Source organism: Corvus brachyrhynchos, unplaced genomic scaffold (genome assembly GCF_000691975.1).
Source record: "Corvus brachyrhynchos isolate BGI_N302 unplaced genomic scaffold, ASM69197v1 scaffold56, whole genome shotgun sequence".
NCBI lineage: Eukaryota > Metazoa > Chordata > Aves > Passeriformes > Corvidae > Corvus > Corvus brachyrhynchos.
Genome location: NW_008238664.1, coordinates 713245 through 724748, shown reverse-complemented (window position 1 = coordinate 724748; position 11504 = coordinate 713245). Strand labels below are relative to the sequence as shown.

The 11504-nt window shown below is 38.3% G+C and overlaps 1 protein-coding gene across 2 annotated transcripts in view; it reads left to right on the top strand.

Moving 5' to 3' along the window:
• Positions 1–1631: 1631 nt before the first annotated feature.
• The window catches only part of GLT8D2 (glycosyltransferase 8 domain containing 2), a 14580-nt gene continuing 4707 nt past the window's right edge, over positions 1632–11504 (top strand). Inside the window, exons 1-6 of one of the 2 annotated variants that reach the window (XM_017737980.1) lie at positions 1632–1985; positions 5275–5370; positions 6256–6441; positions 6547–6715; positions 8393–8510; positions 9887–9971. In XM_017737980.1, the coding sequence (XP_017593469.1) occupies positions 6420–6441; positions 6547–6715; positions 8393–8510; positions 9887–9971 (394 nt within the window). In that variant the 5' untranslated portion in view covers positions 1632–1985; positions 5275–5370; positions 6256–6419. Of the gene's footprint in view, positions 1986–3822; positions 3868–5274; positions 5371–6255; positions 6442–6546; positions 6716–8392; positions 8511–9886; positions 9972–11504 lie in introns of both variants that reach the window. The other variant, XM_008636372.2, reaches the window with a different exon arrangement.

The following is an 11504-nucleotide window of genomic DNA, read 5'->3' as shown; positions in this document are numbered from 1 at the left end:
AGCGCACCCCGCCCGAGGGGTGCTCCCTCAGCTTGGGGCACCCGCTCTCCCTCCGAGCCCTCAGAAACGTGTAGCACATTATGGGGTTTTTTTTTAACTGGCTAGTGGTAGGCGAGGCAGTGCTGCTGCCTGCGAGGTGTGCAGCGAGAAAGAAATGAATTGCTGTTTAAACGCCGAAGGTTGAGATTAGCAACCGAGGTTTCGGTTGTACAGCTAGCAGCGGGTGATGTGAGAGAATTCGAAGGTCTCGTTGTGCAGGAGAGAAGCTGCTCTTTCCTGTGTGAGAGGGGTGTTGTGTGAGAATATATAAACGTGGGAGGCTGAGGGGAATCCAAAGAGGGTGTATCTGGTGCTAAAAGCCTCTTGTCAGTGTTGAGTTCTACATAGTAAATTCTGATGCTGAGATGTATAATTGAGGTTGGACAACAGGAGAAATTTCTTCACAGAAAAGGTGATTAGACATTGGCATGGGCTGCCCAGGGACGTGGTGGAGGTGTTAAAGGAAAGACTGCATGTGGCACTTACTGCCATGGTCTAGTTGACAGCATGATGTGTGGTCATAGTCTGGACTCGATAATTTCAGAGTTCTTTTCCAACCTGGTTCTGTGAAGGTGTTACTGCATTGCCAGTAATCCCGAGGGTTCTGCCAAGTGAAGGAGCCAGTCCCAGTTCTGCAGGCTCATATGACGGTGCTGCTTAGATCTGTTCAGATTCACATAGAAATGGAAAGGAATGTGAAAAAAACATAGGTGGATTTTGGTAAGCATGAGCTCAATACAAATTAAATACCACAGCACAGAAAAATACTAGTAGTTGTAGCCATCTGCACGAAGCGCATAACTGTATGTATAACTCTTCATTTATTTTTTGTTCAAGCAGAAGATGGACTCCTGTGCAAAATCAGACTCAGATAGTACAGTTTGGGCCTGTTTGAGACACACGGTTGAAAATTCACATTTTTGGCTCCTGCAAATGGAACAGCAATTTTAATTTGGAACACTAAAGACCTTTTTAAAGACCTTTACTGACTACTACTCATAAATTTTGCACTGCCTCACAATACAAATAAAAAAAATAGTTTAGAGTTGAAGATATTTATTATTATTCCTTTCAGTACTCATGAAAGTCTTGTGACAAAACAGTGTTCATTCCTAGAAGGGAGGGACAGAATTCAAATAAAAGAAGTGCTGTAGAAATAAAACTGCAAAAGCATTCCAGGAGAGCTTAGGAGGCAGGGTATCACCATGTGCTGGTTACCTTGATCTAAAATCCTTTTTAATGTAAACCAAACCTGTGGATTAAATGCTCAGAGATTAGGAAACAAGATGATTCAAGTCAAAATGCATGTTCAGAGTTGACTTTTGCAAGTTTCCCTTAGCTTTTGACTCTCAAGAACTCTGCCAACAGACACTGGAAAAACTTTGGCCTTCTGTTAGACTTTGGCATGTTGTAGCCTGGCTCTTGCACACTAGTTACCTGTTCACATTCGCCATAAATAATGAATAAAAACCTAACTTGCAGCTAGATTGTTGAAGTAACTTCTGGAAGGGTTTGTTTCCTTCTCTTTCCCCCACCCCTTTAAGACTTTTTGTCTTATGGGATTTGTTTGCAATCTGCTAGCTGAAGCTCTGAGGCAAGTTTGCCAGATCTGGGGCTGCCTCATCATTCTGCACATCTGGAAGTGGTTTATGTGCTCTCATTCCTCCAGTGCAGCGTCTGGACTCTGTGCTATTCCTCAGCGGCAGAGAAAGAAAGGAAAACCAGCACAACTCCAAAGTAAACTTTGAAGAGTCCGAAAAAGGAATTGAATCGTAAAACTGTTACTGTGCCCTGTAAGGCCCTTGTTCGGGTGACTTCAAAGGAGGATGGTGGTCAAGGACGCTTTGGCAAGAGTGCTTACAGCTGTGGGCTATCTAGGATCCAAGTAAATAGCTCCACAGCGCTTCAGGAGAGAGGAGTCCCGAATACTGTGCTGCTTTGAAGAGGTAAAAAGACTAATTAAGCAGGAAATATCTGAGCAATAATGTCACTGGTTTTGAGCTTTCCCTTCTGCAGCCCCTCGTTTTGTTATAGGATTTGGCAACTGAGTTAGGGACTGCCAGGTTCCAGGAAATAATGTCTGCAGTCAGAAAAACCTGAGTAAATATTTGCAGGGGAACAAGTATACCTCTCTTTTCTTAAAAATCAGTAGGTAATCAATTGGTGTTTCAGAGGCTTAGGAATGCTGTAGTTGTAGAATTCCGACTGGTGTGAGAGTCTGTCTTGGATTTTAAGGTTTAAAACATGGTTCAGTTTATGTGGATTTAATAATTTCTGAAGATAGCATGAAGCTGTGGCTGTGCAGCTTTCATCTTGCAATGATCATCAGGACTGTTTGTGGCTGTTGTTACAATTGGTAATTCAAAGATAGTAGGCAGCTCTGTGGAAATCGGGGAAGATTGTGATTAGCTAAAGTGGAGTTAGAAAATCAGTCCAAGAGTGTAGCAGGTTCCTTTGTTGCTCTGCTTACCTAAATGAGTAAAGTTCTTAAATGTAAAAGAAGGCAGTATTTGTGTTTAATGCATGAGAGAAGGGCTTTCTCAGCTGTGGTTTTTTCCGACAGATAAGCTTGATTTCCTCTGTGTAAATTAATGCCACATGAAGAGAATGGTCTGCTGGAATGTAGATAAGTAGTGCAGATGTGAAAGAATTTCCAGAATACTCCTTTCTCACTGCAATTTAGTCATCAGCTGGGACTTAAATACATGTGAATATAAATGGTTTGTGAACAAAGCTACATCTTACGGTTTTTTAGTATTATTTTTTGTTGTCATTTAATTCATTGTTCAAAATAGAGACTAATCTAGGATGCTGCCTGAACTTGAGCACTAACCAATGAGAGGTGGTCAGTTTTGTGACTCAGGTTTCAAGAATTCTTGCTGTTCTGTCTGATTTGTCAAGGAGCTGGAATAAACTTCATTTTTATGTGTGCACAGTACCCATCTTATTTCTTTATCTGTGCTGTAATATGTCCATATCTGTATATGTGGAAACAGAAAAAATTGTTTTCTGTTCTATGCCTACATAGTATAAAGGTTGGTTTGTGTTTTCCTCCATAAATGGTAGTTTTGGGTCCAGAATTCAAACAAATGTTGTATTTCTCATAATCCTGTACTTTAGGGATTATGTTCTGTCTTCTCAGGAATAAAATCATGGCTGCTCTCAGGCCTGGACTAGAAGCACAATTTTAGGGAAGGCAACCTCCTTTTCTTCAGCATCACAAAAAATGTACATAAATACAAGCCACATTACACACACTGGAAGGATAGCACTGTAAGAAAACATTTTCACTATTGCTCTGCAATTTTTTGAGAGTCTAGAAGACACTGCCCTGGTATGAGATTCCCATGTGTTTGGGAATGCATGCTCTAGCAAGAGATTAGTAATTGCGATAGTTATTATGTTTGAGGTGAAAACAGAGATAAATATATTCATAAATTGCATTAGTGGGTGTTTTAATACTTCTTTGCAGAGTATCTTAAAAGGTACTAAAAATCGCCTACTGAATAGATGATCAGATGGGATTTATTAAAATGTTTTTTACAAGCTATTAGTTGCTTAAATTATTAATAAAAATATTTCTAACTCAGAATATTAGTTATTTGTTTAAAAAAAGGTATTTACAGAGATTAAGTGCAGTTTTACTTTTACCAGTTCAGCAGTAAAATTTGATAATCCAAAACCTAGTCCTTTATATAACTAACTAGAATTCATTTCTGGCATTAATGATATTTCTCTCTTTTTTTTTTCTTTTAATTATTTTTTTATTTTATTTTACCACAGATCACAGTTCTCATCCAACAGGACACATGGCTCTTTTAAAGAAAAGTAAGAGAGATTAAAAACATTTGAAAGACATATTTTTTAAAAAAGAGGACAGAAATGTCAAATCCAATTTCTCATGCAACTGTTATCACAGTTGCATACGACTTTATAGTTCTAGTATTGCTAAATTATGCTTAACTTTAAGTATGCAAATAAGTCTTTTCCTGTTAACTATGTCAGATGAGTACAATCATAATTCCCATTAATTTAAAATTACTCACTTGAGACTGGAGATTCTGACACTTCCCACCGATACTGCAAGTAGCTGCTGTTTTCATGTGAATTGTGCCCAGAGCCCTGAAGCTGACTTTTACAGAGCTCTGCACATTAATGCTGTTCGTACTCAATATTGAGATGTGGCCCCAAAAATTTTGGGGTTCTCATCAGCTGTAATGGTCAGTGACTGAAAATGGACTTTTGCCTTTACTTATGTGCCCAAAATTTCTCAGAAGTCAATGGGCTTTTTCCTCATTTGGTTTAAATTAGTGCAGGTTTGGTGACATATGTTTACCAATTTCAATCTAGTCTTGCGGCCAGTTGGCCATTTTGATTAAAATAGAGCAGAACTCCATTCCCTTTGCTCTTTTGAGCACCTTAAGTACGTTTTATGGTGGTGCAAAAGTAACAAAGTAGTCTGAAGCAACACCCATCATCATAGTAACTGTTGATGAGGGCAATGGATTCCTTCCCTGTTGTGTTTGGTGAACTCTCCCAACTCCTGCACATGCTTGATTTGTGCTGAATGACTTAAATTTGTACAAGACAGTCTTTTAGGGACTATAAATCAGAATACACAGCCAGGTCTTTGCCTTGCTTTGATGTTATTAATTTAAATTACCCTGTCAAAATAAGTATTTTCAAATATATTGAAACATTCCTGGTTTCTGTAGAATGGTGGGTTTGTTTTTCTAGAATTTTTAAGGTTTTGCTCAAATACACCTTGAAAATCTGAACATTGAAGTAGATAAAAAAATTCTGCTGTGTTTGAAGTTTTATGAGGGAAGCATGACAGAATGAAGGGGCTACATAAAAATAATTAACTCATTAAGTGTGTGTAAACAGACAGCAGACTAGCCAGGAAAAAAATGTTCCAAGCTCCTGGTAAAGTTCAGACACCTGAATTTTCTAGTATGGATAACCCATATGTATCGGGAGTCTTACGATTTAGTGAGCAAATTAACCATGAAAATCAGATAGTTTGGGATTACTTTAACAGGGGTGAGTTAATGTTGTGTTTTGTAACATAAAATTTTAAGCTTGATCAAATAATATGAGAAAAACACAACAGAAACAGCCTATGAAATTCTTCTATCATCTGTACTGGTTGCAAATTGGATTTTGTTTTTTTAATCAGCTACTTGGGAATCAGCTGTTATACTGATTGTTAACACATTCTCCCTCTTGTTTCAGTTAACCAGATCTTACTGTTACTTCTTGTTTTAACCGTGTGCGCTATTCTGTATAACAAAGTTCACCAGGTGCCATTGGCATTAAAAAATGAAACAGGTAAGTGACTTGCACTTGTGTTTCACTTATGTTCCTGTTTTATTTTCCTTATGTCTTACCTTGAACAGCACTTTTCACCTTACTGAATCCTGTTTGTCCTGCAGTAGATGAGCTACTCACACTGTTGCATATGGTCTGGGATGAAAAAACGTTTTGCTTCTGAGTTACTTTAATAAAATCATGGGAGATTGATAGTGATGACTAAGAGTAGTAAATCTGATTAAGTTTTTATCCAGATGTCACTGATGTAGATGGATGCTAGAGTATATCCTTACTTGAGCTGAGCAGATTGGAGTTGTCAAGTGGTAATAAAGTTTGATCATGACCTGCCTCCCTGGGAATGTTCTTGGCCTGCTTATTCATTTCAGCTAGAGCATCAAATCTTCACATTTACAGCAGAAGTTTTTGCTGGAATTTTTATAGTTACAGAAACCTGCTAGGTTAATGAGGTTGGACTGGTATTAAATGTTTATACAAATAGCTTATTCACTGTTCCCAAGGTAAACAAACTCTGTCTTGATATAAATAATTTATTTTCAGTATATTTTTGTTGGGCTTGTTATGAGTGTAATTGTTATGTTTTAACAGTATAAATATATCCATTTAAGTTCTGTAAGTTAATCAGTGCTAATCAGGGATAAAAATTTCAGGAATGTGACCTGATTTGGTGTAGTTTAGGTATCTTCCCTTATATCATTAGCAACTTCCTGCTGGTGCAAATTTTTGCACTATTCCTTTCAAGTCAGCTTGCCAAAGAAGTGGAGCTCATGCAATTGCTCTGTCTCTGACTTACCTCCTTCCTTTGATAATTTTGGAACCTATTGTTCAATTTGTGCTAAATATAACTGAGATGTAGAAGTCTCAAAGGTATTCAAACCTCTTCAGGTTTCATATGAATAAGCAGCTACATGAAGGACAGGCTGAATTGTGCCCCTGCTGAGTAGAAGATGCCAAGAACTCTCTTATTTATTCTCTGGAGGCATCCATCAGTCCAGTCAACCTGCAAGTAGTTCTGGATTAGCAACAGCTCAAGTTGTGTGCCTTGCCAGATGGGGATGTGTATAGGACGTGGTAAGCAAAAAAATGGGGTGACGGTGAAATTAGTCCACTGCTTATGGAAGTACTTAGTCATTTTTGTGACCCAGATCTGATGTAAAATGGGTTTGTTTCTTGTAGTTGATTTGGAGAGTCCTGAGGAAATGGAAGAAGAAATCCCAGTGGTGATCTGCGCTGCTGCGGGCAGGATGGGCGCAGCTGTAGCAGCCATCAGTAGCATCTACAGCAACACAGAGGCCAATGTTTTGTTCTACATCGTTGGGATGAAGACAACCATCCCACACATTCGGTACACACCAGCCTTGTTTTGTTTCAGGCTGTAGTTAGAGCCACGTGATTGTTCCCCCTAGCACAGGCGTAACACTTGGGAGGACTTCTCAGGGAAATGGAGCGCTATTGGTAGCAACCCGCAGGATTCCGTACACGATGGAAAAAGGACACTTTTTCCTCCACAAGACACTGACCTGTGCAAAGGGGTGTGAAATAGCCAGGCCATGCCATACCTGTGCTTCTCAGCTTTTTATAAATAGGCTGCAGAAGAGTCTGTAGTAAGGTAAGGATATACTGTCTACTTGTCACAGTCCCACTTTGTGGCACTGCACTTACCTCTCCTCTGGTGCTGTGTCTTCAGCTTTAGAGTAGAAAAACTTGCTGTTTAAAGCTAATTTCAGCTAAGATGATGTATTAAAGTTACAAAAAGAGGCCCAAAAAGTATTGCAATGACTTTCCTTTCTTTCCATTTCACTTCATTCCTTGATTTCTCATTTCATTTCCTTTCATGAAATGAGAATTCTTCATTTCATGAAAGGAAATGAAATCTCAAGATTTCAATGAATATCATCTCATTAAGTTTTGGTTCATTTCACATCACTTGATTTCATTCCATTCAATTTTGTTGTTTTCACTTAATTTCAGAATTTTATTTTTCTCAGTTTCACTTCATTACATTTTTCTTTCCTTTCTATCCATTTTGCTTTAATCCATAATTTCTCAATTTATTTCCTTTCATGAAATGAAAATTCCTCATTTCATGAAGGGAAATGAAATCTCGAGATTTCAAGGAATATAATTTCTTGTTGTTTCATCTCATTTCAATACACTTAATTCCATTCCCTTTCATTTATTTCACATCATTAAATAATTGCCTTTCCGTTTCATTTCATCATATTTCATGTTCCTTCTTCTCATTTCACTTCATTCTCTGAGGTCTCATTTCATTTCTCTCATGAAATGAGAATTCTTCATTTCATGAAAGGAAATTATATCCTGATATTTCAATGCATGTAATTTCATGAAGTTTCAGCTCATTCTGTTTCAGTTTTAAAATTTGCAAATGTTGTCTTAAAGAGGACCAAGTTGTGAATGAATACTAAAACATTTCTTGGCAGTTCTCACCTCTGGCTACTTCACTTCTGTAGCCTTTGTACCCACAGTTTGTGTCAGGAGAGAAAATAAACAGTGACGATAAGAAATCTGACAAAAATATGAAAAAAAAATTCGTTTAGTCTGAAGAAAACATCATCAGGAGGTGACGTAGAAGCCATCTGGAAGAACATAAAACTGTGAAAGGAAGAAAACTAACCTCAGCTTTAAAAGCACTGTAGATAGGATAAGAAATAATGATCCTTAATTATAGCAAGAGAACTTAGAAGAATATAATTCATTGGAAGTAATGGTGAAAGCTGGGTTGTTTGGGCAACATACAGAGTCTGGTTTTGGCAGTGGGGTAGAGTGTTTGTTTTGTTGGGGTTTTTGTGGGGGATTTTTAAAAAATTTGTTCCAAGAGCAGGTTTCACAAAGGTCTGTGTGCAATAGCTTTAGACAAGTGATTCTGTGTTGGGATAGAATAGATCAAGTGAGCTTTCAAGGTCTCTTATTATTCTCCTAAGTATATGTGAATTTCATACTGGAAGTACTTGCCACACACTTGATATTTCTGTTATCAGTTCTCTTCTTTTTATTATAGAAAATGGATTGAAAATTCTAAACTGAAAGAAATAAAATTCAAGGTTGTGGAATTCAATCCTATGGTACTAAAAGGAAAAATCAGACAAGATGCATCACGTCCTGAGCTACTGCAGCCTGTGAGTCAATGAACACCACATAATAAATTGTTGAGGTTTTTAATGTTTATATGGGCTTTAAACTGTCCTAAGTCTGTTCCATTTCATGGAGGGTGTGTGTGTATGTCTCTTCCAATGCAAGAACTTATGGCTATGAGATCAAATTAGTCAGAGTGACAGTCAGCAGAAACAAGAGATGTTGCACACTTTTCATGCAATGAGTGCTACATCTCTAGAATTCCTTGCTGAAAAGTCTTGTGGGTGTAAAAATGTACAGGGGTTCAGTTAGGATCGAAGTTCATATTTAGACAGATCACATCTAGATCAGAAAATCCCTTGAGCTGAAAATAACTGAAAGCTAGGAGAATACTTGGAGCAACTGTTCTGGATGCTTGCTCTATTTTTATTTTCCCCTGAGCATCTGGTTAGGGCCACTCTGAAGACAGGTGCTGGGTAAAATGGTCTGAATCCTTACGGTTGTTCTTACATTGTCAGTCCTTTTCCCCTCTTCTCTGTTCTTCATTGCTGTTGTAGAAGTTGTTAGCCCATGTCTGTGGTGCCACTCAAATCATTCCTTTAGAGCGGATTGATGATGCTATTAAATGTTGAAGTGTTTGGTGTGATGTATGCTGTAAAAGTGCGCTAGGAAGAGCATTGGCAGTGGGTCCAGAAAGGTGCTCCTTCCTCTCTGCACTGGTGAGGCTGCATCTGAAGTACAATGTCCAGTTCTGAGCCCACCAGGGCAAGAAAGATATTGACTTACTGGGACAAGTCCAACATGGGCTCCAAAGATGATTAAGGGGCTGAAGCATCTTTTGTATGAGAGGCTGAACGAGTTGAAGCTGTTTCAGCCTAGAGAAGATCAGATTCAGGAGGATCTTATCAATCTGTATAAATACTTGAGGGGAGGGACAAGAGGCAATGGGCACAAATAACATGAAATTCCGTCTGGGCTAAAGAAAAGACTTTTTAAATCATGAGTTTAAAAGTATCAGGTTGCCCAGAGAGACTGTTGGGTCTCCATCTGTGGACATGTTCAGGACCCAAATGGGCATGGTCCCTGTCAGCCTGCTTGAGTGGACCCTGCTGCAGAAGGGGAGTTGAACAAGACGATCTCAAAAGGCCCTTTCCAACCTAAAGGATTCTGTGAGGAAGCAACAGTTTTGGGTTGCATGGTTAGGGCCATAGGAAATAAACAGGGATAAATAATAACATCAGTAACAGTAACAATACTGGATTTGAGGTAGTAGTAAAGCTGTGGGGGAGGAAGCAAATGATCACTGATTGGTGCTCAATGAAAAGAGAAATTCAAACTGACTTAATAGACACAGAAGCCTGAGACTACTTCATTAAACAGTTTTGCCATTTAATCTATATTTTTTCTTTCTGTTTAATAGCTGAACTTTGTTCGATTTTATCTTCCTTTGCTTATCCAAAAACATGAGAAAGTAATATATTTGGATGATGATGTCATTGTTCAAGGTAAGCTCTTGTATGAAAAGCACTTTCTAACAGAATTAAAATCAAAGTTATTGCAGCTTTTACAGCCATTTGGAAATATGAGCTATAATAGAAACTGAGGCAGCTGCTCAGTGTGAACTTAGGGAAACTACAAATAATCTGTTTGCTTAAATGAAAGTTTGAGGAAGAACTTATCTGCATATATTTTGAATAATTGTGATCAAAAATGTATGTGGGTTTCATTTAAATTGATTCTGGTCAATTGCTGAAAGATACCATGGATTTCACTCAGATGCTGCAATGTTTATTGAGTGTGTGACATGCATTTCCTGCTAGTATTTAAATTCCCACAAATGCCACCAATTCCTCATCCAGAATTGCTGCTCTTGAGAGCAAGAGGAATTTACTCAAATAAGAAGATTGAAACTCCAAGCACTCAAAATATGGTTTTGAGCATCTTCACCTCAGAATCCAAAGCAATTTGCAGAATCACAATCAAAGATTTCAGAGTTCCTAGTCAAGTGGGAGCAATTACAAGACATTAAAATCCTGAAAAAATCTCTTTTTTTTCTTATCATCAAAGTAATCTCTTTTGAAGACCAATTACTTTTTTGAAGATTCATTTCTTGTGAGTGTTTTTCTGTTCTGTTTCCCAGCTGCTGTTTTTTTCTCTGTAGAACTGTTGTCTTCATAATTGTTTTATCACATTTTCTTGTTCTTTTAAAGCACTTTTTAACCAGAGTGTTGTGCTTTAATGCTGGTGGGCAGCTGAGCCCCACACAGGGGCTCATTTACTTTTCCCCATACCCACCTGCAGTGGGATGGGGGAAGAGGAAAGGAAAAACAAAAGCAAGAAAACTTAAGGGTCACAAAAATACAAACAAATGAATAATTGCTTAATAAGCAGAGAATAAGTGGGATAAGAGAGAAGAAAGGAGAACAAGTCACTACTCTGGTGGATAGACTGATGCCCAGCCAGTTCCTGAGCACAAGCTGGCTACCTACCTCACTCCTCCTTGCCCTAGCTAGGGCCCAGGGACAACAAAACCATTTTACCTATCCTTGTTAAACATTAAAGGGATGTTCCGATGAAAATTTCCTTTGGAAAGAACTGAGTATAACTACAATAAATATTTTGGCCTAAATTAGTCTTTGCTGTAAGAACATTAAGACCAGTGAATTTACACACAACAAAAGTATATTTCTCCACTGCTTTTTTGCACCTTTTTATAGTTTTGTCTCTCTAGAGGCAGATTTCAGACCACCTGCACTTAAAGGGGTCACTATTTGCTGCTTTATAAAAGACAACTAATCTGCTCTGCCCGTCTCATTTTAGTTTGCCATTGACTTCATATTACAGTTCCTCAACACGAGTGTTTCCAGTGGCAATCTCTGCTTTTTGGTTTTGTTGTTCTGCCTATCATCAAGGGGCAGCAGCAATATTTAACTCTTTGAAAGGTTCCAGGTCTTCATTTGGACTCCAGTTTTACGAGCAGCTCAAGCTGAGCCCACCACTTCCCCGTCACCCCTCTCTGCAGCTGTGTTCACCAGCAC